The sequence below is a fragment of the Rattus norvegicus genome, chromosome 1 (genome assembly GCF_036323735.1).
Source record: "Rattus norvegicus strain BN/NHsdMcwi chromosome 1, GRCr8, whole genome shotgun sequence".
Lineage (NCBI taxonomy): Eukaryota > Metazoa > Chordata > Mammalia > Rodentia > Muridae > Rattus > Rattus norvegicus.
The window spans coordinates 89,396,364-89,422,979 of NC_086019.1; the positions used below are offsets into that span (position 1 = coordinate 89,396,364).

Sequence of the window (26,616 nt, forward strand, 5' to 3'; positions counted from 1 at the left end):
GTAACCAGAGAAGACAGCCTTGAGCACTTGATCCTCCTACCTCCATCTTCTATGCACTGGGATTTCAGGTATGCATCCCATACCTGGTTCATACAGTGTTGCAGACAGGACGTGTACCTTATTCACGGAGATGAGCAGTCTATAGCCACAGCCCTGAGCATTGTTTGTAAATGGTAGTGTGTCCGTGTGTTCTGGGGATCTGCTGACCACACCGTGGACATACTCAACACTACTGAACTGGACACTGGAAACGCTTACAACTGCATTTTGTCTTCTCTGAATTTTGAGGCAGAATCTCAGAGCCCAGGCTGGCTCCAAAATGGATAATAGCCAAGGATGTCCTTGGACTTCTGACTGTTCTGTCCTCCACACTGGAGCCCTTTGATCATGTCCTCACATGTGTGGTCAGTGGCATCTTGGAGGCTTGAAATCAACCCTGGTTTGGGTAAGCACGCCCCTGAAACGGGGAAATACCAGGAAGTACAGCCTTTTTCTTCCTCCTCCCTGGGGAATCACTTGTTCAGAATTTGCCAGGTTTCAGTCAGTGTTCTGTAGCACTGTAGAGACAACATCCCCCACTGACACGCTTACTCCAACAAGGCCACACCTACTCCAATCCTTCTCAAGTAGTGCCACACACTGAGGACTCAGCCACAGCAACACAGCAAACCTGAGGGTGGCTTCTGTTCGGGGAATGCCCATTAGGAGGGCATTGCCGTCTGTCACGTAGAAGCCCCTCATATAAGGTTGCAAACTTCCATAGTTGACAGCATCCTCAGACATGGGGCCTGCCTGAGCCAAGCTCACAGTGGTCCTGAGGCTTTATTTATTCTTTACATACTTGAGAAAGATCTCACTGAGTAGCCTTGGCCAACGTGGAACCCCATAGGTAGACCACTTGGCGTTGAACTTGTGGTGATCATCTTGCTTCAGCATCATCTTTCTGCTGGGATAACAGGGGTGAGCTGCTGTGTCATGCCTTCCCCCACACCTCCTTTTGTGATCCTAAATACCTTCTTGTTTATTTCTAGATGGGGTTTCTCAGCGTGGCCCTAGCATTCCTTGAACTCTCTCCATAAAGCAGGGTGGCACTGAACTCAGACATCTGCCAGCCTCTGCCTCTCCAGGGTGGGCCATGACACCTAGATCTGTGGTCCTAAACTATCTGTACTAACTGGGTTCCCCTTCCACAGATCTTTGATGTGTAGTCTTGTTTCTCTCAAGCTTTCAACCCCTCTGCCTCTCAAGTTTATTTTTAATTAAGTGTGTCTGTCTGTCTGTGGGCATGGGCATGTGAGTGCAGTGCCCTCAGAGTCCAGGGGAGGGCATTGGAGCCTCTAGAGCTAGGGTTGTGCATGGTCCTGACCATCTAACCTGGGCGCTGGGATATATGAATTTCTGACTGTACAGCTGTCTCCCCAGACACGACAACATGTTTTAAATACGGGCTCTGTCCATTGGTTCTGCACCATGCGTTTCCCCTGAATCCTGATGTCATATCTGTAGGAAAATCTGTGTAGTTGGATGCGATGGTGCACACCTGTAAGCCCAGGAAGGGATGCCAAGACAGGATGGGGTGGGCGTTAAGATGTCTTGTAAAAGGCAGTTCTGATAGTGCAGGCGCTAACACCCATTCTGAGGTGCTGTTTTCTGTAATCTCTGCCCTCTTATGCCCATGATGCAAATTCCTGGTGGACATAACATTACAATGATAAAGCAATACCTCACAGGATAGTAACTCCTCTCTATGGAAAACTCCAACATCCATCTCGACAAATAAAAAGACTGTATGATATGTTTGGTGATTAATGTATTTAGAAAGGTGATATGAAAAGGAGACAGCGGGCTGGAGAGGTGGCTCAGTGGTTAAGAGCACCCGACTGCTCTTCCAGAGGTCATGAGCTCAATTCCCAGCAACCACATGGTGGTTCACAACCATCTGTACTGGGATCTGATGCTCTCTTCTGGTGTGTCTGAAGACAGTTACAATGTAATCATATAAAGTAAATAAATCTTAAAAAAAAAAAGAGACACCAGAGCATTAATGTAGCACATCTTTGGGGCTGTGACTGCTGAGTGAGTTTTCAGAGAGTATTACCTGAGTGCGGACGACCCACCCTGAATGAGGGCAGGCACATCTCATGCCTGGGACCCACCATTCTTTTTTTTTTTTTTTTTTTTTTTTTTTTTTCTGGGGCTGGGGACCAAACCCAGGACCTTGTGCTTCCTAGGTAAGCGCTCTACCACTGAGCCAAATCCCCAACCCCGGGACCCACCATTCTAATCTCTCCATTGTGGATCCAATGACAATATCTTGGCTTCATGCCCCTTCCCACACACACACCTGGTGCCACGCCCCCTACCACAATCAGCTTTTACCCCACCAGGAAGTCTTCCCTCCATTAACCTGCTTTCTTCTGGTTTCCATCATGGCAGTGGAAACATTAATTAATCCCCTGAGGAGGATGGTGGATGCACATGGACACCTCTGGGTCTGCAGAGTCACTCTTCCTGACACGCCACATCTCAGCACTGAGCTGTCAGGTCTATGGGGACGGCCTACTGCTTTCTGGGTTCTGACAGGACAGTGAGGTTGGAATATGAACTGCCTGCTCCTTCCCCACAGAGCCACCTGTGGGCAAATTTCAGCCCAGAATGAGAACCCTGAAGCTCTGTGGAGTCAGGTCAGTAAGATGGCCACTGTGGGCAATGGGCAGTGGCTCCTCCCTCAGGCCTGACGCTCTCAGTCAATCTCCCAGAAGCCACACTGTGGAAGGAGAGAACCAAATCCACACACACAAGAGATCCTGAGGGACACAGCCTCCTGCCCTCCTAGGGCACAGTGCGTCCTTCATGCTGCAATACCAAGAGGGCTCTGGGAGGCCCCAGGTTGGGAAGGAGCCTTGGAGTGACCCATGTATCATGTAGTCCTATGTTCCCGTGCCTAGGCTGGACCTCCTAATCTGGAAGTTAGACAGTTCAAAACAAAGACTCACACACACCCCACATGCCACCGTCCTGGGTTCACTGTCCCTGCCCTCTTCCCATGATCTCCCTGCACCTGACCCCTCCACTCTCCTCCCTCCACCCATCAACCCCTCCATGGCTGCCAGAAACTTGAGATGGAGGAGGTTCTAAGGAGTCTATGAGGGTGACTCTAGTTGAGATTCCTAACAGTGAGGGATACGGAGTCTGATGTGGCCAACTCCTGTAACCAGACAGGACCTTCCGAGTGAAGCAATAAGGACACCAATCCACCCATGAAATCTTCCACCCAAAATTTGTCCTGCCTACAAGAAGTTCAGGGAGAAAGATGTCACAGAAACTAAGGGAATGGCCAACCAATGACTGGCCCAAATTGAAATCCATCCCGTGGGCAAGCACCAACCCCTGACACTATTAATGATGCTGTGTTATGCGTGTAGACAGGAGCCTGGTGTAATTGTCTTCCTAGAGGCTCCACCAAGCAGCCGCCTACGCAGCTGCAGACACCCACAGTCAAATGTTAGACCAAGCTCAGGACGTCTATGGAAGAATTGGGAGAAGGATTGAGGAACCTGGAGGAAATAGGAACTCCACAGGAAGACCAAAGGACTCAACCAACCAGGACTTTTAGGGGCTCACAGAGTCTGAGCCACCAACCAAAGCCCATACAAGGCCTAGACCTGAGCTGTCCACACATATGTAGCACATGTGCAGCTTGATCTTCATGCAGCTCCCCAACAACGGGAGCAAGGGCTAACCCTGATTCTGCCGCCTGCATTTGGATCTCATTCCCTGATTGGTCTGCCTTGTCTGGCCTCAGTTGGAGAGGATGTGCCTAATTCTGCAATGACTTGAGGTACACACGTGGGCTGATACCCAGGGAAAACCTCCCCTTCTCAGAGGTGAGGAACGGGAGATTTTAGGAAGGGGCCTTGTGAGGAGAGTGACTGGGAGTAAAGAGGGACTATGATCTGGACATAAAAGTGAATATATAAATAAACTCATAGAGAACAATTCAAAATAGCTTCAAGAAGTCCCTGAAACCAAACAGATTCACCAGGCCTTCTATGCAAGGGAACATAATAAAAGCTGCAAAGAAGACTCCAGGACAGGCCAAGCTGCAAAGGAGGCTCTGACACCAGACCAGATGTCTGGAAGCAGAACCCATTCGAGCTGCCCGCAGGAGGTTTACACCAACTGGGGCACCTGGAAGGGGCGCCCTCAAACATCAGGAGCTGCTCCCTCCTGTACAGGGTGCTCCACGTTCCCAGGTTTGCGAGCTGTCCCTCATGCCGGGTCAAGCTTTGATGAAGCAGCTGTCTTTGGGTGACTTCTGCATAGTCCTGGAATTAACTCCACTGTAAACCTCATGGTTCACCGAGTTGGACTTTGGTGGTATTCATACATTGCACTGTCAAGGAATCGCGGTGTGGCTGAGTAGATGTTACTGTTGAGTCCCCAGGAAAAGTTTGGCCACACAGCACCATGGAAACCAGGCCTTGGCAGCTCGACTCGCCATGGACCCCACTGTGCGTCCTCATCTCCTTACATAGAGAAACCCAGGATTTGGAGAAACAACAGCAACTTTATTTTTCCACATGTGTGGTTGTCTGCTCTGGAGCAGGGTGAGTTCTGCGGCTCCCATATCTAAACATGAGGAGGCAGAAGTGTGTGGGTGAGGGATGAGGGCACCCGACAGTGCAGGCCAACAGTTCCCAGCCTCAGGTTTCGGATTATGAAGTCAGAGGAGGGCTGGGTATGGCTGGCCAGGAAATGGTTCAGCAGAGAGGAGAAATCCCTGCACACAAAGGGCTGAGAAGAGCTGAGAGCCCTAAAGTCCAGGTCAGGAGAGTGCCAGGGACAAGTACATGTGAGAGTGAATTGCTGCTCTTTACCTCGAGGATTTCTCTTACACTCATGACCCCGATTGAAGTTTGGTTGTTCAATAAGACATTGCGAGATGACTCCAGGCATCCAAAAATGTTTAAAAAGATACTGAGGCTACCTGTAAGGTAAGGATGAAGTCAGGAACAAGGGTCAGGAGGCACAGTTCAGGAAAACATTAAAAAAATTATACCCAGGATTCCAGGCCCTAGCCCTCCTCCTGAGGACCCAGGAATCTTGGTCCAGGGGCAGGATTCCTCCCTAACACCCAGAGTTATACTCTCCAGCCACACTCCCTCTGCAAAGCAGTGCAGGACTCTGCACACCTCCTTCAGAGCCTGGAGTCTTGAAACCCTGGTGTCACGCTCATTGTCTGCCTAATGCAGCCCTCATCCCTTACCTCCCTGGATTCCCATGGAACTGGCATAGCATTTAGTGTTCACAGGGCATAGAACAAGGTTGGACTTCGGGTCGCACGAACCCTTAAAATGCAAGCAGACAGGACACTGAAGGGTTCCCAGCTTAGAGGAGGCTGAGGAGAGAGAAGTGGGAGCTGTAGAGCGTGCTCTCAACTGCAGCCATAGGTTGTCGCTTCAAGGGCTGGGAGCCAGGGTCACACACCTGCAAGTGACAGGGAGTCAAGTAGCACTTTGGTGCTGGTAGCTTTGTTGCAGTTTTCAGTGCTACAGAAGTGGATATAAGAGGCAGCCACTATTCCAGGTCCAGAAGAAAACACTTGGGCTTTTTTGATCTCACCGGAAAGCTTGCTGAGGCCTTTGCTCCACAGTAAGACAGATTGTTCACCTAGAGGCATAACGGGGTGAAATCAAGGCATAGAAGAGGAAGATGGTAAGAAGTGGCTGTCCAGTTCTTGGGTCCTTTGATGCTCCCACATAGGGATAGTACAATCCTCAATGACAGCAGGACAGACCATGATCTGAGTCTGCCACAGACTGAAGCCCAAACCTGGCTCGCCCTGCTCTGTCCCTTGCAGATCCTGTTACCAGGCCCCTCCTCACTGTCTCCCCTGAGCCCCTGCACCATGCTGCAGCCTCAGTCTGGTCAGCATCTCCTCTCTCCTGCTGGGTTTCTCTCTACACTCTGCCCTTCACCCCACACTTGGCTCCCTGGGCTCTGCTTCTCTCTCCTCCCCACCTCCCTGTGGAGCTGCACAAGGACTCAGGCTTAGCAGAACAGGACTCAGGCACTCAGCATCCTCTCTCCCTCCTTCCCTCCCCCTCCTCCATTCCCCACCTCCCTTTTCCCTCTCTCTTCTGGGCTCTGAGTCTCCTCTGGTCCAGGCTGCTCTTGAACTCCCTGTGTTGCTGCAGATGAAGTTGGCTGTCTCCACCCACAGCCCCATGCTGGCACTGCAGGCACCCAGCACCCACCCAGTTCATGTGGTACAAGGGTTCAAGTCCAGGGTCTCACTCTAATTAGCATAGATCTTCCTTATAACCCTCATCACAGCTCAGCAGAACAAGGGTCAGAGACAGGAGTCCCTAGGCTTGTGGGGAGTTGGGCAGAACTGTAGGGCTTATAATCCAGGACAGGGTAGGGCCTGGACAGGTACAGGAGTGTCCCTCCATCTCAGAGCACGCACCTACATCTATGAGCACCAGTGTCTCCTGACACATCACCATTAGAGCATCTGATGATGCAGTCAGCTTTTCAACCCAGTCAACTGCTTCCTTAGTCAAGTTACTGCCGAACTTCACCATGGATCCATCAAGACAGGTCAGAGAATCTGTGGAGAGGAAAATCCAGGGTGTATGAGAGTCAGGGGGTCCACCATGTCTGTCCCTGCAGTTCCTGGGCTAGGGGAGGCCATCACATTCTGAAGCATACTCCCAGTGCCCTGGCTGAGACATCACTGGCTTGCATTAAGGAGGTGCTCAGAACTCAAAGCCTCCAGGCCTGCAGCCCTCCTCACCCAGTTACTGCCTAAACCCCTGCAGGGACCTCCTCTCAGAGCCTTGCAAGGAAGGCTGGCCTCTCCACTCATGGCTCCTTTTCAGGCATTCTCTACTCCCCATCTGGTTTCATGTTCTCATTACAATAGCAAAGGAGGAGGCCCGGAGCCATATATGTCTCTGTGTATCTGTGTTAGTGCTTGGGGAGCGTGTGCGTGGGAACATACACGCAGAGGACAATGCCCACGACCTTCCTTTATCAGATTTCAGTGTCTCTAGCTGAAATGTGGACTCACTCTTTTGGCCCGACCCAGGCATCAGTAAGACCGGCTGTCTTCCCCAGTCCTAGGGTCCTTTACCAACAGAACCATCACCCTGCATAACACGAACACAAACAGAAAGGTCCTGGATTCCCAAACAAAACTGCTCAACAGCTAGTGAGCACTGAGTGCTGCTCAATGTCTGGATACAGAAATGCATCTCCACACATGAACCCCCTGCATCCTCACTTTTTGTGTTTCTGAGACAGGATCTGGCTATGTGGTCTAGCCTGGCCTCTGCCTCAGGAGCACAGGGTCTGCAGAGCAAGCTGCTCTCTCCACTGTTGGTTCAACTGTGTCATCTCCAAACCGCAGGCCCCAGCAAGTGGCAGCAATGTCAAGGGAGGGCAACAGACAGGAGGAACATGCCCAATGCCACCCAGGCAGTAAGTGGCAGAGCTGGGCTCAGAATCTGGGCTGTCACCATAGGCTCAAGGTCACCAAACAATCTAGTTTGAGGATCCTGAACATGGGCCTCCCCTAAGGGACCTTGCAGGAGCATCACGTGTGCCCCATCATGCAGAAATTCTTGTACCTGGGACAGGTGTCCATAAGCACCCTAGCCCTCTCAGTGGCCCAAGTAGGGATCTGACCTTTTCCTCACTTCTGAGCTGCCCTCCTCCTACACACCAAACCTGCACTCTCTCTGATCCACCCCACTCACATTCTCTCCATCTTGTTCAAAGCTGGCTCCTTCCCCCAGTTGCTCCACCTGCCTCTCTGCCCCCATTCTCATTCTTCGTTCCCTGCAGCCCATGTTGCAGTCCCCAGGAAACCCTGTGGCCCTGCAGACCCTGACCACAGTCCCCACCTCTAATGCCTCCAGCCAGCTCTAAGATGACACAAGGACTTTCCCCTGCCTGTCCTGGGTCTCTCTGATCACCATTCTCTTCTACCCAACTGGATGTACCCCCAGCAGCACATGGAGTTTCTTAAATGGTTAGGTAATAAGGTCAGGCCCATGAGAAACTCTGAGAAGTCCTGAGAAGGCACAAACTTCTGGTAGGGCCCCATCTTTCCTAGAATAAAATTCTGACCTTAAATGTCTCAGTGCTTAGAGCACTCACTGTTCTTCCAGGAGCTGAGATGATTCCCAAAATGTATTAGCATATACCTTCATGCAGGCAGGCAGACCCACACAATTGAAGGTAATTAAAAATTAATAAAAATAAATCTAAAAACACGAGTTCTTAGAATGGCCCCCAGGATCCTCTATGACTCTGCCTTCCTATGTCTTCATGCACACATCCTTTCTTGCCTCTATGTCCGTGATACAGTCCCAGAGACAAGGGGTCATTCACAGGGTCTGAGAAGAAAAGCAGGAGGAGACACATTCTAGGGCGACAGAACGACTCAAGGGAAGCCAAGAAGATGAGGGACACAGGGGACAACAATATGGTGGGCACCCATTATTGATGATGGGACAATGGACGTGTAATCTGTGAATTCCTGACTGAAACTGTGGGCAGGGTGCTGGTCCCCTACATTGGGTAGGAGAGCTAGGTGTTGTCAGACACAAAGTCCTTCTCAGGCCTTGCACATGGTTTCCTCCTCCGTGTCTGCAGTTCTTTTCTCCTCTGTTAAGAGACACTAAGTGATAGGTGGGACATTCCGACACTCAAATGACGACGTGACAATTGCTCTTGTTCTATCCTCACCTGAGCAGGGGACGAAGCCCAGCAGAGAGAGGAGCAGGGCGTACTGGATGTGGCAGGCTCCCATGGCTTCTCTGAGACTGGGAAGAGCTGATCAGGACCTGGGAACTGATAAACTACAGGAGTGAATTCAACCAGACAGGGATGGGTTAATCCTTGTTTTCTGGCCAGGACAGTTCTAGGGAACATAAGACTGGGAAGCCAGTCTGTCTTAAGTACTTGGAGGTTCCAGCAGGCTTCCTGTGCCTCAGGTTCTCTCTGGCTGCATATCTCAGCTCTGGGTCCCCTGAGTCCAGGATCCCAGCGACTGTGTTCCTTCAGGGTCTAGATGCAGGACAATGGCCCGGGAGCCCCTGCTTTAACTAAACCTCAGGACTTCAGAGCCCAAGCCGAACCTTTTCAAGGCCTCAGCATCTCAGTCCTCAGAACCCAGCTCCAACAGAACTCGAATTCTGTGGGCCCTGGTTTGGCTGTCCTTGGAATGTGGCATTTAGATTCTATTTTCATAGCCCCAACTCCCCTGGACCCAGGATTCTTGTCACCCTTCTTCACACCTCGGCGTACAATCCTCAGCACCATGCCATGTACAACCCAGGCCTCTCCTTTATTCATGGGTGAGCAGACCCAGATGATTCCTTAGACACAAAGTCCACAACTGAGCACTCTTCGAAGACCCAGGGAACAGCCCCAGTAAGAGCAAAGCCCTCCTCCCTCAGATTTGAGCCTCCCTCAAAACCAAGACTTCAATATCCGGTTTCCCGTCATCAAACTCTGGCGTCCATACCCCAGCCCTCCTCTCTCAAACTCAGGACCCCCTTTATGCTCCTTCTCCCTCCTTCCCCTGCTCCTCCTCACTGTTTTTTCCTCGGGGCTTGGGAAATCTCGTCTCTCAAGGCTCCGTTTCCTTGTAAGCGGCAAAATTCTTTCTGGCTTCAGAACGTTCTCACCAGAGTGTCGGCATTTGAAGACTACAGTTGTGCTCTGACGTTGTAACTTGTCTGCGCACGCGCAACTCCTCTCAGGCCTGCCCATAGTGGCAACCGCAGGCAGACAAGACCACCGAAGCCCCATTGGTTGATGAATATTCCTCTCAGTCTTTGATTGGATAAGCCTGGAGAACCGCTGCATCTCATTGGTTCCGAGTGAGGTCAGTAACTGGCCGCTTCAGAAGGCACGCATGCGTATAAAGTGCTGCGTGTTCGGCCACAGTCCGTGGCAGTTGCTGTGGAGGTCATCCTCCAATCCCAGGGTCACATGGTATCTAGGAGGGCTCTGTGAGGAACTCCCTTTGCCCTGTCACTGGAGATGCCTCTAAATTGTACATATGAGTAGGGAGCTGGTGAGGGCACAGATTGCCATCACAGATATTTACCCTCCTCAGTCGCGGGAACATGAGCATTCAGATTAGATATAGATGTCAATTCTTTTATTCCATTTAATTTAGTGTGCTTGTGGGTTGGCGCACATGTGTCATGTTGCACATGACAGAGAACAATTCGGGAAGTGAATTGAGTCCTCCTACCATTTAGATCTCAGGAATCAAAATCAGGATGTCAGATATGGTAACAGATGCCTTTACCCTGAATCACCTTTCTGGATCTCAGTTCTTTTGTTAAAAACAAATTATTTATTTATTTATTTATTTATTTATTTATTTATTTATTATATAGAAAGCAGTTATTTCCTTGCAAAGTGTTTCTGAGTTCATATAATGTACATCACTCATGTAGTCCCTGAGCAGCTAGAGCTGTTAAAATGGCTGCGCCTGTCAAAACAGCACCACCTCCTGTACCTGCAGCTGTCATGATGTATAAAAATAGGAGCTTTTTTTCTGTTTCAGCCTATGTTCTTCGAGATATACCATCACAGGAGCTGTCCCCCCCCCCCCCAAAATTCTCCACGGTCACAAGACTTCCTCTCCAGCCCACCCAAGCACCTCAGCAGTGAGGACACTTCAGCCAAAGCCGGCTCTGGCTGAGGTCTCCGCATCCCAACCCATGTGTCAGATGCAGGGTAAAGGGGTAAAAAAAGCTACCAATCCCTGAGCTCCCTAACCTCAGGACTTGAAATCCAACCTATCCTCACTCTGGAAGTCTCTGCTCTGAGAAGCTCCGCCCCTTAAGAAATCCTATACAAGCCCTGCCCTTATTCAGGTCCTTGCTGTCCACTTAGAGAAGCAGAGGCAGCCACCCTTATATTCTCCTCTCCATTCGCGACCCTCCAATAAATCTCTTTTCATGAGATTTGCTACCTGGTGTGACTCGAAGTGGAAACTTTAAGGGTTCTTTGGAGAGTCTGTTGTGTTGGTAATGTTTTGCTCAGGTGAGGCATGTACTGAGGAGAGGCCTGTAGAGGACACACGATGTTTGGAGGGCATAAATAGGACCCCACATAGTGACAGAGTGAGACCCAGGATTACTTATAGAGCTAGCTGTGCAACGCTTGTGGGTCTTCGCTGATCTTTGCTTCCCTGAGAGAGGCATGGCCTTCTCCTGCTGTTCCTCCTGGTCCCTCCTGCTGACTTGGGCTAAGGATGAGGCCTGGCTGTCTCTGCTAGGTCGGGTCACCGCTGTTGATTGGTGTTTGCTATGCTGAATCCACTGAACTGGACTGCTGAGGTGTTTTCAAGTGGATCGAGCTGCCGCTGCTGACCTGTGAACTGAACTGCCAATTTCCAGGCAACACTGACAGGAGTTGCTCTAAAGAAACTTCCTAAACAGGTCCACTTCCCCTGTATCATTTCTTTGCTGGGTGATGGGCTACAAGGGAGGTTAAAGAGTCTAAGAACTATCATGAAATGTAAGGTTTGAAAAAAATTAAATTGACATGATATCAGAAGAAGCCAAGAGACAATGAAGAGAAGGGGAGTGGACCCTTCTCATGGAGAGTAAGTGTGAGGCCAGTCTGGCCAGCTCTAGAGTGGAGAACGTGCCTCTGGCAGTCTTGTTCCTCCCTCCTGTTCCCTCTGCCTTGCTAAACAAACAAACAGACAAACAAACAAACTAACAAACAAACAAACAACCTCTTAGGTTACATTCCTAAAGCAAGCTGCTAAGGTCTACTCCCTTATTTATCTACTTCCTCCTCCTGAGCTCACTTCCAAGATCCAGAATCCAATTATTGAAATACAGCACTCAAAAGCCCCATGGCTCACCTAACTAACATGCCCAATTAAAATTAACTATGTCATCCTAACCTGGGGTTCCCCTTTTAGCCTTATGAACTGCCTTTTTCCTGTGTGTCACTTCTGTCTCCTCTGTGTCCACAGGCAGTCCTTGGTCCTCTGGGACAGATCCTCCTTTTCCTCTTCCTCCATCTCCTGTCTCTGTCCCTTATCCCTACCCTCTGTGCCTCTGGACCAAATATACTACTATGTCCTACCCCATGCTGACACAGACCACCCTTTTCTTCTCTCCTTAAAAATTATACCCCTGCCCCTTGGACTGACAAGCCAGTGTGGTGTCCCCAGCACCAGGTCAGGGTCTTCTAGTGTCACCACCATGAAGAAGGTAGTTCAGCAGCTCCAGCTGGAGCTGGGCTCAACCATGCGAAGGTTTCCCACTCAGTTGCAGATGCTAAACACATGTGTCTACAGAGTGCTCATCATGACCCTCTGCTGACTGGAGTGTTTTTAAGTTCAAATCCCTCAGACCCCAGAAGTCTACTCCTTTTTGTATTCATACAGCTTAAGGTTTCTCAAAACACCTTTCATGAGCCAGTGAATATTTAGGAGAACTGTGTTTGGTCTGTACAAAGCTTCTCTTTAACTTTAACAGGTGTCATAGTACACTGTCCTCTTCTTGTCTGTTCTTAACGCCTACCTCTCTGAATTTTCACGGATTTGTTTCACCGGATTCAACTAATTTATATGCACTGGCTGTAGCACACAATAAAACAAAAAAAAATTATACCTTAATGTCATCTGCTGCTGTTTCTCCGCCTGAGTCAGCTAGCAGCCATTTTAATTTTTCCTCACTGCTTAATAAAAGATCTCTGTGCAAATGGATCTTTGGGTGTGGTTTGTGCCTAATCCTGGGTCTGGGTTGGACCCCCCACTGTGTGGAAGGTTTCCTTCAAAGTCTTCTCTATGGAAGACTCTAACATTTTCTGGACAAAGGGAGTGGTTGATTACTAGGGCAATATTGTCTTTTGGCAACATATAAAACATGAGAGACACCAGGACATCAATGTAGCACACCTTTGGGGCCGTGACTGCTGAGTGAGTTTTCAGAGAGTATTAACTGAGTGCGGACGACCCACCCTGAATGAGGGCAGGCACATCTCATGCCTGGGACCCACCATTCCAATCTCTCCATTGTGCATCCAATGACAATGTCTTGGCTTCATGCCCCTCCCCACACACACTTGGTGCCACGCCCCCTACCACAATCAGCTTTTACCCCACCAGGAAGTCTTCCCTCCATTAACCTGCTTTCTTCTGGTTTCCATCATGGCAGTGGAAACATTAATTCATCCCCTGAGGAGGATGTGTGGATGCACATGGAAACCTCTGGGTCTGCAGACTCACTCTTCCTGACACGCCACATCTCAGCACTGTGACTGTCAGGTCTATGTTTTAGGGTCTAAGGCTCCCTGAAGGAAGACCCCATACTCAAACAGTATGCACTGGCAAAGAACGTTTATTTTGCAGAAATTTTGCAGGGGTCAAACATTCATGAAAATGATGCCACGTGTAGGTGCTCATAAGTCCCTTTTATGCAGGGCTGGGGGAATTTTCCAGAAAGATTAGCTCACCCCTAATATGATTGGTAGGAGCAAAGCAGTGACATTAGTAGAATTCTGATTAGTTGCTAAGTTAGTTTCATTGCATTTGGTGAGAGCTTGAAGAGTTTCAGAGACCAGCTCAGTTCTGACCTTGTTATTCCTGCTGTCCAGCTGTCACAGGAGCTGTCTTCAACCCGGACATACCCTCCCTAAGTCAGGGTCACCACTGAGCAACAGCTTACTGTCACTCACTTCCTCTGAGAAGCTCAGTTTGCTTCCCAGGGAATAGGAAGTTTTTATTCCCAAGAGGTTTGCACTTCTCATTGGGCCTCTCCGTCCCCCTTTCCCAAGGTCTGAACCGCTGGTGCAGGTCTATACTGAGACCTAAGGACCACGAAGCTTTAGTGTCGAAATGTGGGCCTTTCTGTCTTAGCATCTCAGCTGTAAGGTGGGACAATGGATGCCTTAAGTTTCTTCTGTAACTGCTTCCTGCTGACATTAGGGCATTGCCCAAGGGGCCCAGGGAGGCTTAAGTGCTAGGCAATGGGGCATTCATCAGAAGCACTGGATTAGGTGACCCTGTGGAAAGGCAGGGGACTTTCTGTCCTCTGGCCTGATTTACATCAGTGTTGGAGCCAGCTGGGAACTTCATAGCTTCCTTGGGTGGAGTCCGTCAGCCAGGCGAGACACTGGTGAGGCAGATGCAGACCAGGGACAAAAGTGAAAATTGTCTAGTGGTTGGGGAAGGTGAGCAATCTCAAGAACAGGAAAAAATTTCTCATTTCAAGAACAGGCAGGATTACTCATCTGGAGTTCATCAGATCTGTGGCAGGTGGGTCCCAATTCTTACCATTGTTTTGATTCCCTGAAGCTTGTTTGAACTTTAGTTTACAAACAGTTGTATATTAGTGCTAGCCATCACAAGGAAATCCATATTTGGATTAAAATAAATGAATAGGTAGATAGATAGATAGATGGATGGATGGACGGACGGATGGTAGTTGACAGGTGTCTGTGAGACAGGAGTATGCTTTTGTTTTTTGTTTTTTTTTTTGTTTTTTGTTTTTTTTTTGGTTCTTTTTTTCGGAGCTGGGGTGGAACCCAGGGCCTTGTGCTTCCTAGGCAAGCGCTCTACCACTGAACTAAATCCCCAACCCCTAGACTCATGCTTTTGAGACCTGGTAAATCTATAGGTTTGGGTTAAAAGGCAGAAAACCTTTCTTCAGGTCAGAGGGTTAGATACACAGACTGAGCAGAGGTGTTTGTAACATGACAAGAAGCACCTCTAAGTCTCCATCCAGAAGACAGCCAAAGGGAATTTAAAACCTTCAGCTAGTGATGAAATTCTAAACAGCCAGTGCTCCATTAGCTTATTAAAATTTCACTGGTTAACGTTTAAATTCTGACCTTTTGAAATCTTAGTATAATAACAGCATGGGGTAAATATGAAAGATTCCCTTTTATGCATCATTCCTTATATTTTATAACTTGCATTAATATAACTTAAGATGCCTTCTTAGACCCTCTAATTTTTATAACTTGCCAACATTAAAACATCCTCCATTTGAAGTAATTTTTCTATCCTCTAAGTTTTCTCCTTACCCCTCCACATCCTCTAATCCTTACTGTTTGTATCACTAACCTCAATCATTTCCTAGACCTTTAAATATTTTTAGAAGCTCTTATATCCTCAGACCTTACATAAACTTTTAATCTCACCTTTTTTACCCTGAGATGTGGGCAGCTAATTCTTGAGAGCAGTCATCTAATATGAAGCTTATGAACAAGGCAAACATGCTTGCCCTTTTAATAAGAGCCCTGGTAGTTTTATCTAACTAATGAATTGAGCAATGAACTAAGACGGTGGTGAATTACCTTGAGGTAAGGGGCTAGTTGCCTATTGTCTGGCTGTTAAGCTGCAGTTAGCTTAGATGTCAATGTGATCAGAGATCTGAGGAGGATACATTGTAACCTAAATAAATGTCTTATGTGTCAATTAATATGACAGATTTACCCATTGCCCAGATGGCCATCCCATTAGGTTCCTGTGATGTTGATGGCTTGGTTGGGGGCACAGGTCCCAGGACTGGATCAACCTTCAGCTGCCAGGCTTGGCAAATCCTAGAGACTTTCCTGTGGAGGAGAAAGCTGGGTTCTTCTTGTCTTAAGCAACATGTAGCAATCAATTTTCCCGGTGTCCTATTGGTTCATGGTTCAGATTAGGCCCTGGCAGCAGATGAAGCTTTAGGACAGTTTCACCAAGTGGTTAGGGTACCACAATCCAGGCGGTGTCCTCTGCTGTTGTGCCCTTTTCTTCTTGGAGACCTTGGGGATCATTGTTAGGATTTGGGCGTCTCTGTCATAGTAAGTTTAAACATCAAATGCCATACTCAGCAGATCTCTGTCTGGCTTGGGGGCTGTCACCTACTAGGATATCTGAGTTAGACAATTTTGTTCTTAGTTACCTGTTTCAAGTAGTACCTTAGAAACATAAAACAAGAGACTGAATAAAGCTTTATCTTGAAATTAACGGCATCAGTACTTGGCGTGACTTTAAATAGGTTTCTGAACTAGAGGATATGATGGTTCATAAGTTTATTTATTGACTATTAACTGGTATTTCTTAATTATAGTAGCTTGTATGAGACTAGAACTTTTATAGCACCCTTAAAACTTATGGTTTTCGATTGAAGCTCTTCTAGTGTCAAAATAAAAGGTTTTTAACCCATAAACATATTTTGTAAGGAGACTAGGGATTGTTCTGACCTTGGCTGAGAGAGCTCTTACCTGTTCAGCTCTTGGACTGAGAGACCTCCTAGGGCCCAGGAGCTCAGGCAAACTGGAAGGTAGGAGCATGGATTCCACAGGTCAATGATTCCTAACCTCTTAAAGGTTTTAACCTTTCGATACAGTTTTTAAATGTACAAATTTCTTAATTTTCATTATTACATTTATATATATTTATAAACATCTTAATTTATAGGGCAATATATTTGGCATTATAAGAGGGAAATGAAACAGACAAAGCTGCAATGGATAAAGAGACCTCAGAAATGAATTTCTAACCGGTAACATGTTGCATTGATCAACAGCTGTGTTTTTAAAAGAAAACCTTCCGTTATCATAGTCATCATTTTCATCGTCCGATCCATGCCTATCATAATAGGAACCGTCTGAGCTCTTCTCACCATGATTGACTCCCCCTCCATGACTGGATAACCTGATTGCTGCTGTCCAGTAAAATTTCCTCCTTTAGGGTAGCCATCATATACCAACACAGATATCCCAATGAAACATTCAAGGCTTTTCTGAATGTCCCATAGCTTTATATATTTAACCATAAACTCTGGAAGACAAAAAACACTCTCAACTGTTTAAACAGTTCAGTGTCTGTAAAATCAACACCAAGTGTATTACCTTCACGCTACCAAGTTTGGCTACCAGCAAAAAAAAAAACAAAAACAAAAACAAAAACAAAACAAAACAAAAAAACAAAACAAAAAGCAAACAAACAAAACAAAAAAAAACCCAAAAAACAAAAAAACACAAAAACACAAAAAAACACAAAAACAAAACAAAACTAAAAAACCACGGCGACCAACACTCGAAGGTGCGCCTTCAATACCTCCCCAAAGAATCATTTTGAAATCCTATCTTTTGTAAGTCTGATTTTTTAGGGTAGGATAGAAATTGCATAAAAATAATATCCCAATTCAAAAGTACCTCCTGAGGCCTTGGTTAGCTCATTGCATGTGTTGTTGCCAAGAATGGCTTTAACCCTGAGTTGTTTTAAACCAACTTTCTGTTGCGGTGATGATAGATGATTAACCATATATTATAAATTGATATTGTAGGACAGGGACACACAAATCATAGTAAACTTACATTTAAGACTGGTCAGACACAGACATGCAATGGCCGCATACATTTACATATTTAAAACAGAGGACGGGACTTTATTTTGTTTGCTGTGATTTCAAGGGAGGCTCCTTGCTTCCTGTTGGATCCAGACAGACTGAGAAGCTCGGCAGCCTCACGAGCCGAGCCTGGCTTAGCGTGGACAGGCAGGAAGTAGGGCTCCGAGGGCGGCTCCAGTTTATCAGTTTTTGTCCCAATTTAGCCACTTTGTTGTTGTTGTCATTGCCATTGTTGTTACAACTAAGTCAAGGGGTGAGTGACCAGCGAATGAAGTTTTAACCATTTTCCCCCAGACCCAGACGTCCCATCAAAGAGACCCAGACGTCCCATGCTGCAATAGTTAAAGACAGAGGAGAGCTCCTGCAACCCAGGGCGAGTTGTCCAGACCATACAGTTGCATTTAGACTCCCTGCCAGGTATTTGAGGTCCCTGAGCATAACTGGACTAGGCCCAGCGGAGTGGAGCTGACTGTCTGTCCCTTGGTATCTCTCAAGGTAATAGGGGAGAGCAAATAAACCACAAGCACACAATAAGCCTCCAGAAGTTGGAAGAAGAAACCCAAATTAAGCTGACGGCGGCCTCTCCTGTTGTCAGACCCCGCCTTTCAGGAACGACCCACCAGCCTCCACCAAACGCTGTGCTTGGTTGGAGTTCTCCAGCTCCCACTGGCATGGGGTTAGTGTTCAGAGATGGTTGCCTTCCCTGCCCTCAGGATCTGCCTACTAGGTTCATTCTGGTCCTGTCACCTTCTACCAAAACCTGGCATAGACTACTTTACATTTCTCAACATAAGGGGTTCTGGAGTGTCCTTGAAAAGTCCAGGCCAGGAGGAAGCCTCTAGTGTTTCTCCCCTTCCTCCAGGGGCCTCCTGATTGTGTCAGCCAAAGAAATACAAAAGGAGAAAAAACAAAACAAAACAAAACAACAACAAAATACCCTCCCCACCCCCATTGAGCAGATCAGGAGACAACTCTGAGCAACTCAGGACAAGAGACAAAAACCACAAAGACACATGACACGGGGGCATGCCTCAGCTCATGGATCTGTGGAGAGCCAATTGCTCCCCTAGAAATGCTTGACCATGAAGTGGAGGGGTTGCCCAGCATCCAGCACAAGCCCCTAAAGGTTAAGGTTCAGAATTGCTGAAGCAAGGCTCCAGGTTTAAACACTATGCAATGATGAAGACTGCTTATTTTGCAAAACTTACTAGCATGTAGGGATCAAACATTCATGAAAATGACGTCGACTTGAGGGTCTTAGACAGCCAACCATTATGTTGAGCTCTGAAAGTCTTTTGGAAAAATTCAGGGAAAGATTGAGGAACCTGAACAGGATACAGATTCCACAAGAAGACCAACACAGTCAACTGACATGGACCCTTGGGGGTTCCCAGAGGCTGAACCACCAACAAAAGAGCTTACAAGAGCTGGACGTAGCCCCCCATAAACACACATGTGCAGCGCATGTGCAGCTTGGTCTTCATGTTGGTCCCTCAACAATTGGAGCAGATGCTGACCCTGACTGTGTTGCCTGCCTGTGAATCCTGTTCACTAACTGGCTGCCTTGTCTGGCCATAGATGAAGAGGATGCGCCCAGTCCTGCAATGACTTGAGGTGCAAACATGGACTGGTACCCAGGGAAAACCTCTTCCTTCTCAGAGGTGAGGAACAGGGGAGAATTTGGGAAGGGGCCTTGTGAGGAAAGTGACTGGGAGGAAAGAGGGACTATGATCTGGACATAAAGTGACTATAAATAAACTCATAGAGAACAATTCAAAATAGCTTCATGAAGTCCCTGAAACCAAACAGATTCACCAGGCCCTCAATGCAAGGGAACATAATAAAAGCTGCAAAGAAGACTCAAGGATAAGCCAAGCTGCAAAGGAGGCTCTGACACCAGACCAGATGTCTGGAAGCAGAACCCATTCGAGCTGCCCGCAGGAGGTTTACACCAACTGGGGCACCTGGAAGGGGCGCCCTCAAGCTTCATGAGCTGCTCCCTGCTGTGCAGGGTGCTCCATATTCCCAGGTTTGTGAGCTGTCCCTCATGCCGGGGCACGCTTTGGTGAAGCAGCTGTCTTTGGGTGACTTCTGCATAGTCCTGGAATTAACTCCACTGTAAACCTCATGGTTTACCAAGTTGGACTTTGGTGGTATTCATACATTGTACTGTCAAGGAATCCTGATGTGGCTGACTAGATGTTACTGTTGAGTCCCCAGGAAAAGTTTGGCCACACAGCACCATGGAAACCAGGCCTTGGCAGCTCGACTCGCCATGGACCCCACTGTGCGCCCTCATTTCCTCACATAGAGAAACCCAGGATTTGGAGAAACAACAGCAACTTTATTTTTCCACATGTGTGGTCCATGTGTGATCGTCTGCTCTGTAGCAGGGTGAGTTCAGCGGCTCCTATACCTAAACATGAGGAGGAAGGGGTGTGTGGGTGAGGGATGAGGGCTTCAGGCATCGCAGAACTGTAGGGCGCCCTCCTGTGGTGAACAGCGGTACTGCGCATGCGCGGGTTTTGCACCTGGCGGTACCATGCTAGTGAGGTGATTCATTCTCCGCCAATCCCTGGAGGACAAATAGCGGGGGTGATAGTGGGGTGATTCGTGCTCCACCAATCCCTGAAGGACAATTAGCATAGCCACAGCCTGTTGTGTATATAAGGCGAGTGTTTTTGCCGCTCGAGGTCCCTGTATCAGCAATGAGGTGGTCCTGCAATAAAGGCTGTTGAGAAGAATCCGACGGTGTTGCGTCTTCCTTGCCGGCCGAGGTGGGCGTGACACAGAACGACAGTGCCCCATCTCAGGTCTTTAGGTTATGAAGTCACAGGAGGGCTGGGTATGGGTGGTCAAGAGGGATTAAGAATGGCCAGGAAATGGGTTCAGCAGAAAGATCAGATTGCTGTAAACGAAGGGCTGAGAAGAGACCTGAGCCCTAACATCCAGGCCAGGAGCATACTTGGGACAAGTCCATGTGAGAATGGATCACCACTGTTGGACGGAAAACGGGTTTCTGTTATGGAGACTGTTCCAATTGAACTTTGATTTTTCAATAAGCGTTTTTGAGGATAGACCAGACATCCAGAAATGCTAAAGACTACATTGAGGCCACCTACAAGATAAAGATCAAGTCAAGGAGCAGGGATAAAGGATAAAGAAACCTTTAAAAAAAAATCATATCCAGGAGTCCAGGCCCCAGCCCTCCTCCTACGAACCCAGAAGTTTTGGTCCAGGGGCAGGATTCCTCCCTCACACCCAGAGTTATACTCTCCAGCCACACTCCCTCTGCAAAGTCCAGGCCTCTGCACACCTCCCTTAGAGCCCGGAGTCCTCATCCCTCCTCCTGAGCCGCTGGAATCATGGCCACTATCTCCCTCGTCCAGGGGAGGCAGCCTTCATCCCTTACCTCCATAGAAGGCCAATTCACTACTGTAACAACGAGTGCCTCTAGGGCAGAAGACAAGGTTGGACTTGCGGTTGGCAGAATCCTTAAAATGCAAGCGGACAGGACACTGGCTCCTTCCTGGCACAGGAGGGGCTGAGGAGAGAGGAGGAGGGGCTGTAGAGCATGTTCCCAGCTGCAGTCACGGGCACCTCCCTCAAGTTCTGGGTCCCTGGGTCACATACCTACACGAGGGATCGAGTCAAGTAGGACTCTGCTGCTATTTGAACTGTTGCACAGTTCAGAGTCACATACGTGGTAAAAAGCGATGGCCATTATTCCCGGTCCAGGGGCGAACACCGTGATATTTCTTACATTCCTATGATTCTCTGTGCTGGTACCTTTGCTTCCCAATAAGACAGATTTTTTGCCTGAAGGGGGGGCGTGATACAAGCATGGAATGGAGACACGGACAGAAAGGGTGCTGAGAACTGGATGCCTAGTTTGTGGGTCCATGGATGCTCCCAATTAGGGAGACTAGAGCCCCAGTGACAGCAGGACAGACCATGATCTGAGTCTGCCACAGACTGAAGCCCAAACCTGGCTCGCCCTGCTCTGTCCCTTGCAGATCCTGTTACCAGGCCTCTCCTCACTGTCTCCCATGAGCCCCTGCACCATGCTACAGCCTCAGTCTGGTCAGCATCTCCTCTCCCCTGCTGGGTTTCTCTCTACACTCTGCCCTTCACCCCACACTTGGCTCCCTGGGCTCTGCTTCTCTCTCCTCCCCACCTCCCTGTGGAGCTGCACAAGGACTCAGGCTTAGCAGAACAGGACTCAGGCACTCAGCATCCTCTCTCCCTCCTTCCCTCCCCCTCCTCCATTCCCCACCTCCCTTTTCCCTCTCTCTTCTGGGCTCTGAGTCTCCTCTGGTCCAGGCTGCTCTTGAACTCCCTGTGTTGCTGCAGATGAAGTTGGCTGTCTCCACCCACAGCCCCATGCTGGCACTGCAGGCACCCAGCACCCACCCAGTTCATGTGGTACAAGGGTTCAAGTCCAGGGTCTCCCTCTAATTAGCACAGATCTTCCTTGTATGCCCTCATCACAGCTCAGCAGAACAAGGGTCAGACATGGGAGATCTCAGACTTTTGGGGAGCTGGGCAGAACTGTAGGGCATAGAATCCAGGACAGGGTTGGGCTTGGCCTGGTGTAGAAGTGTGTCCCACCATCTTAGACCACGCACCTACATCTATAAGAACAAGAATCTCCTGACAACTCTGTTCACGAATAGTCATCATGGTGTTTTGTTCTCTCCATTCAACTGCTGTCTTAGTGAGACCACTGCCGAGGTGCATAATGGATCCCATCTGACAGGTCAGAGAATCTGTGGAGAGGAAAATCCAAGATGTATGAGAGTCAGGGGGCCCACCATGTCTCTCCCTGAAGTTCCTGGGCTAGGGGAGGCCATCACATTCTGAAGCATACTCCCAGTGCCCTGGCTGAGACATCACCGGCTTGCATTAAGGAGGTGCTCAGAACTCAAAGCCTCCAGGCCTGCAGCCCTCCTCACCCAGTTACTGCCTAAACCCCTGCAGGGACCTCCTCTCAGAGCCTTGCAAGGAAGGCTGGCCTCTCCACTCATGGCTCCTCTTCAGGCATTCTCTACTCCCCATCTGGTTTCATGTTCTCATTACAATAGCAAAGGAGGAGGCCCGGAGCCATATATGTCTCTGTGTATCTGTGTTAGTGCTTGGGGAGCGTGTGCGTGGGAACATGCACGCAGAGGACAATGCCCACGATCTGCCTTTATCAGATTTCAGTGTCTATAGCTGAAATGTGGACTCACTCTTTTGGCCCGACCCAGGCATCAGTAAGACCAGCTGTCTTCCCCAGTCCTAGGGTCCTTTACCAACAGAACCATCACCCTGCATAACACGAACACAAACAGAAAGGTCCTGGATTCCCAAACAAAACTGCTCAACAGCTAGTGAGCACTGAGTGCTGCTCAATGTCTGGATACAGAAATGCATCTCCACACATGAACCCCCTGCATCCTCACTTTTTGTGTTTCTGAGACAGGATCTGGCTATGTGGTCTAGCCTGGCCTCTGCTTCAGGAGCACAGGGTCTGCAGAGCAAGCTGCTCTCTCCACTGTTGGCTCAACTGTGTCATCTCCTAACCGCAGCCTCCAGCAAGTGGCAGCAATGTCAAGGGAGGGCAACAGACAGGAGGAACATGCCCAATACCACCCAGGCAGTAAGCGGCAAGCTGGGCTCAGAATCTGGGCTGTCACCTTAGGCTCAAGGTCACCAAACAATCTAGTTTGAGGATCCTGAACGTGGGCCTCCCCTAAGGGACCTTGCAGGAGCATCACGTGTGCCCCATCATGCAGAAATTCTTGTACCTGGGACAGGTGTCCACAAGCACCCTAGCCCTCTCAGTGGCCCAAGTAGGGGTCTGACCTTTTCCTCACTTCTGAGCTGCCCTCCTCCTACACACCAGACCTGCACTCTCTCTGATCCACCCCACCCACATTCTCTCCATCTTGTTCAAAGCTGGCTCCTTCCCCCAGTTGCTCCACCTGCCTCTCTGCCCCCATTCTCATTCTTCGTTCCCTGCAGCCCATGTTGCAGTCCCCAGGAAACCCTGTGGCCCTGCAGACCCTGACCACAGTCCCCACCTCTAATGCCTCCAGCCAGCTCTAAGATGACACAAGGACTTTCCCCTGCCTGTCCTGGGTCTCTCTGATCCCCATTCACTTCTACCCAACTGGATGTACCCCCAGCAGCACATGGAGTTTCTTAAATGGTTAGGTAATAAGGTCAGGCCCATGAGAAACTCTGAGAAGTCCTGAGAAGGCACAAACTTCTGGTAGGGCCCCATCTTTCCTAGAATAAAATTCTGACCTTAAATGTCTCAGTGCTTAGAGCACTCACTGTTCTTCCAGGAGCTGAGATGATTCCCAAAATGTATTAGCATATACCTTCATGCAGGCAGGCAGACCCACACAATTGAAGGTAATTAAAAATTAATAAAAATAAATATAAAACACGAGTTCTTAGAATGGCCCCCAGGATCCTCTATGACTCTGCCTTCCTATGTCTTCATGCACACATCCTTTCTTGCCTCTATGTCCCTGATACAGTCCCAGAGACAAGGGGTCATTCACAGGGTCTGAGAAGAAAAGCAGGAGGAGACACATTCTAGGGCGACAGAACGACTCAAGGGAAGCCAAGAAGATGAGGGACACAGGGGACAACAATATGGTGGGCACCCATTATTGATGATGGGACAATGGAAGTGTAATCTGTGAATTCCTGACTGAAACTGTGGGCAGGGTGCTGGTCCCCTACATTGGGTAGGAGAGCTAGGTGTTGTCAGACACAAAGTCCTTCTCAGGCCTTGCACATGGTTTCCTCCTCCCGTGTCTGCAGTTCTTTTCTCCTCTGTTAAGAGACACTAAGTGATAGGTGGGACATTCCGACACTCATATGACGACGTGACAATTGCTCTTGTTCTATCCTCACCTGAGCAGGGGACGAAGCCCAGCAGAGAGAGGAGCAGGGCGTACTGGATGTGGCAGGCTCCCATGGCTTCTCTGAGACTGGGAAGAGCTGATCAGGACCTGGGAACTGATAAACTACAGGAGTGAATTCAACCAGACAGGGATGGATTAATCCTTGTTTTCTGGCCAGGACAGTTCTAGGGAACATAATCCTGGGAAGCCAGTCTGTCTTAAGTACTTGGAGGTTCCAGCAGGCTTCCTGTGCCTCAGGTTCTCTCTGGCTGTATATCTTAGCTCTGGGTCCCCTGAGTCCAGGATCCCAGCGACTGTGTTCCTTCAGGGTCTAGATGCAGGACAATGGCCCGGGAGCCCCTGCTTTAACTAAACCTCAGGACTTCAGAGCCCAAGCCGAACCTTTTCAAGGCCTCAGCATCTCAGTCCTCAGAACCCAGCTCCAACAGAACTCGAATTCTGAGGGCCCTGGTTTGGCTGTCCTTGGAATGTGGCATTTAGATTCTATTTTCATAGCCCCAACTCCCCTGGACCCAGGATTCTTGTCACCCTTCTTCACACCTCGGCGTACAATCCTCAGCACCATGCCATTGGTACAACCCAGGCCTCTCCTTCATTCATGGGTGAGCAGACCCAGATGATTCCTTAGACACAAAGTCCACAACTGAGCACTCTTCGAAGACCCAGGGAACAGCCCCAGTAAGAGCAAAGCCCTCCTCCCTCAGATTTGAGCCTCCCTCAAAACCAAGACTTCAATATCCGGTTTCCCGTCATCAAATTCTGGCGTCCATACCCCAGCCCTCCTCTCTCAAACTCAGGACCCCCTTTATGCTCCTTCTCCCTCCTTCCCCTGCTCCTCCTCACTGTTTTTTCCTCGGGGCTTGGGAAATCTCGTCTCTCAAGGCTCCGTTTCCTTGTAAGCGGCAAAATTCTTTCTGGCTTCAGAACGTTCTCACCAGAGTGTCGGCATTTGAAGACTACAGTTGTGCTCTGACGTTGTAACTTGTCTGCGCACGCGCAACTCCTCTCAGGCCTGCCCATAGTGGCAACCGCAGGCAGACAAGACCACCGAAGCCCCATTGGTTGATGAATATTCCTCTCAGTCTTTGATTGGATAAGCCTGGAGAACCGCTGCATCTCATTGGTCCCCAGTGAGGTCAGTAACTGGCCGCCTCAGAAGGCACGCATGCGTATACAGTGGCAGTTGCTGTGGAGGTCATCCTCCAATCCCAGGGTCACATGGTATCTAGGAGGGCTCTGTGAGGAACGCCCTTTGCCCTGTCACTGGAGATGCCTCTAAATTGTACATATGAGTAGGGAGCTGGTGAGGGCACAGATTGCCATCACAGATATTTACCCTCCTCAGTCGCGGGAACATGAGCATTCAGATTAGATATAGATGTCAATTCTTTTATTCCATTTAATTTAGTGTGCTTGTGGGTTGGCGCACATGTGTCATGTTGCACATGACAGAGAACAATTCGGGAAGTGAATTGAGTCCTCCTACCATTTAGATCTCAGGAATCAAAATCAGGATGTCAGATATGGTAACAGATGCCTTTACCCTGAATCACCTTTCTGGATCTCAGTTCTTTTGTTAAAAACAAATTATTTATTTATTTATTTATTTATTTATTTATTATATAGAAAGCAGTTATTTCCTTGCAAAGTGTTTCTGAGTTCATATAATGTACATCACTCATGTAGTCCCTGAGCAGCTAGAGCTGTTAAAATGGCTGCGCCTGTCAAAACAGCACCACCTCCTGTACCTGCAGCTGTCATGATGTATAAAAATAGGAGCTTTTTTTTCTGTTTCAGCCTATGTTCTTCGAGATATACCATCACAGGAGCTGTCCCCCCCCCCAAAATTCTCCACGGTCACAAGACTTCCTCTCCAGCCCACCCAAGCACCTCAGCAGTGAGGACGCTTCAGCCAAAGCCAGCTCTGGCTGAGGTCTCCGCATCCCAACCCATGTGCCAGATGCAGGGTAAAGGGGTAAAAAAAGCTACCAATCCCTGAGCTCCCTAACCTCAGGACTTGAAATCCAACCTATCCTCACTCTGGAAGTCTCTGCTCTGAGAAGCTCCGCCCCTTAAGAAATCCTATACAAGCCCTGCCCTTATTCAGGTCCTTGCTGTCCACTTAGAGAAGCAGAGGCAGCCACCCTTATATTCTCCTCTCCATTCGCGACCCTCCAATAAATCTCTTTTCATGAGATTTGCTACCTGGTGTGACTCGAAGTGGAAACTTTAAGGGTTCTTTGGAGAGTCTGTTGTGTTGGTAATGTTTTGCTCAGGTGAGGCATGTACTGAGG

The 26,616-nt window shown here is 48.7% G+C and overlaps 2 protein-coding genes and 2 long non-coding RNA genes across 9 annotated transcripts; 2 read left to right on the forward strand and 2 right to left on the reverse strand.

The window, feature by feature from the left end:
• Positions 1-4,550: 4,550 nt before the first annotated feature.
• Lypd10 (Ly6/PLAUR domain containing 10) lies at positions 4,551-9,783 on the reverse strand. 4 transcript variants are annotated; one of them, XM_006228510.5, is made up of 6 exons: positions 9,613-9,783; positions 8,761-8,865; positions 6,473-6,616; positions 5,491-5,673; positions 5,270-5,401; positions 4,551-4,990 (listed from the first exon to the last, which is right to left on the reverse strand). In XM_006228510.5, exons 2-6 carry the CDS (start codon positions 8,822-8,824, stop codon positions 4,764-4,766), a joined length of 750 nt encoding a protein of 249 aa, XP_006228572.1. In that variant the 5' UTR covers positions 8,825-8,865; positions 9,613-9,783; the 3' UTR covers positions 4,551-4,763. The 4 variants fall into 4 exon arrangements, with proteins under 4 accessions (XP_006228572.1, XP_008757281.1, XP_006228573.1 ...); XM_008759059.4 differs by having other exon boundaries at positions 8,761-8,873; positions 9,613-9,752; XM_006228511.5 differs by lacking the exon at positions 5,270-5,401 and having other exon boundaries at positions 9,613-9,766.
• Positions 8,697-10,998, forward strand: LOC134482914 (uncharacterized). The gene is made up of 3 exons (XR_010059637.1): positions 8,697-9,447; positions 9,694-9,904; positions 10,598-10,998. It is a non-coding gene; the product is annotated as an uncharacterized LOC134482914 (long non-coding RNA).
• An 8,724-nt stretch (positions 10,999-19,722) lies between these two features.
• Positions 19,723-25,336, reverse strand: Cd177l1 (CD177 molecule like 1). Of its 2 annotated transcripts, none has more exons than XM_002728715.7 (6): positions 25,166-25,336; positions 24,312-24,416; positions 22,028-22,168; positions 21,033-21,218; positions 20,812-20,943; positions 19,723-20,517 (listed from the first exon to the last, which is right to left on the reverse strand). In XM_002728715.7, exons 2-6 carry the CDS (start codon positions 24,373-24,375, stop codon positions 20,300-20,302), a joined length of 741 nt encoding a protein of 246 aa, XP_002728761.2. In that variant the 5' UTR covers positions 24,376-24,416; positions 25,166-25,336; the 3' UTR covers positions 19,723-20,299. The 2 variants fall into 2 exon arrangements, with proteins under 2 accessions (XP_002728761.2, XP_008757290.1); XM_008759068.4 differs by having other exon boundaries at positions 24,312-24,424; positions 25,166-25,314.
• Positions 24,312-26,519, forward strand: LOC120096889 (uncharacterized). 2 transcript variants are annotated; one of them, XR_005493769.2, is made up of 3 exons: positions 24,312-25,000; positions 25,247-25,457; positions 26,120-26,519. It is a non-coding gene; the product is annotated as an uncharacterized LOC120096889 (long non-coding RNA). The 2 variants fall into 2 exon arrangements; XR_005493770.2 differs by having other exon boundaries at positions 24,312-24,924.
• Positions 26,520-26,616: the final 97 nt, after the last annotated feature.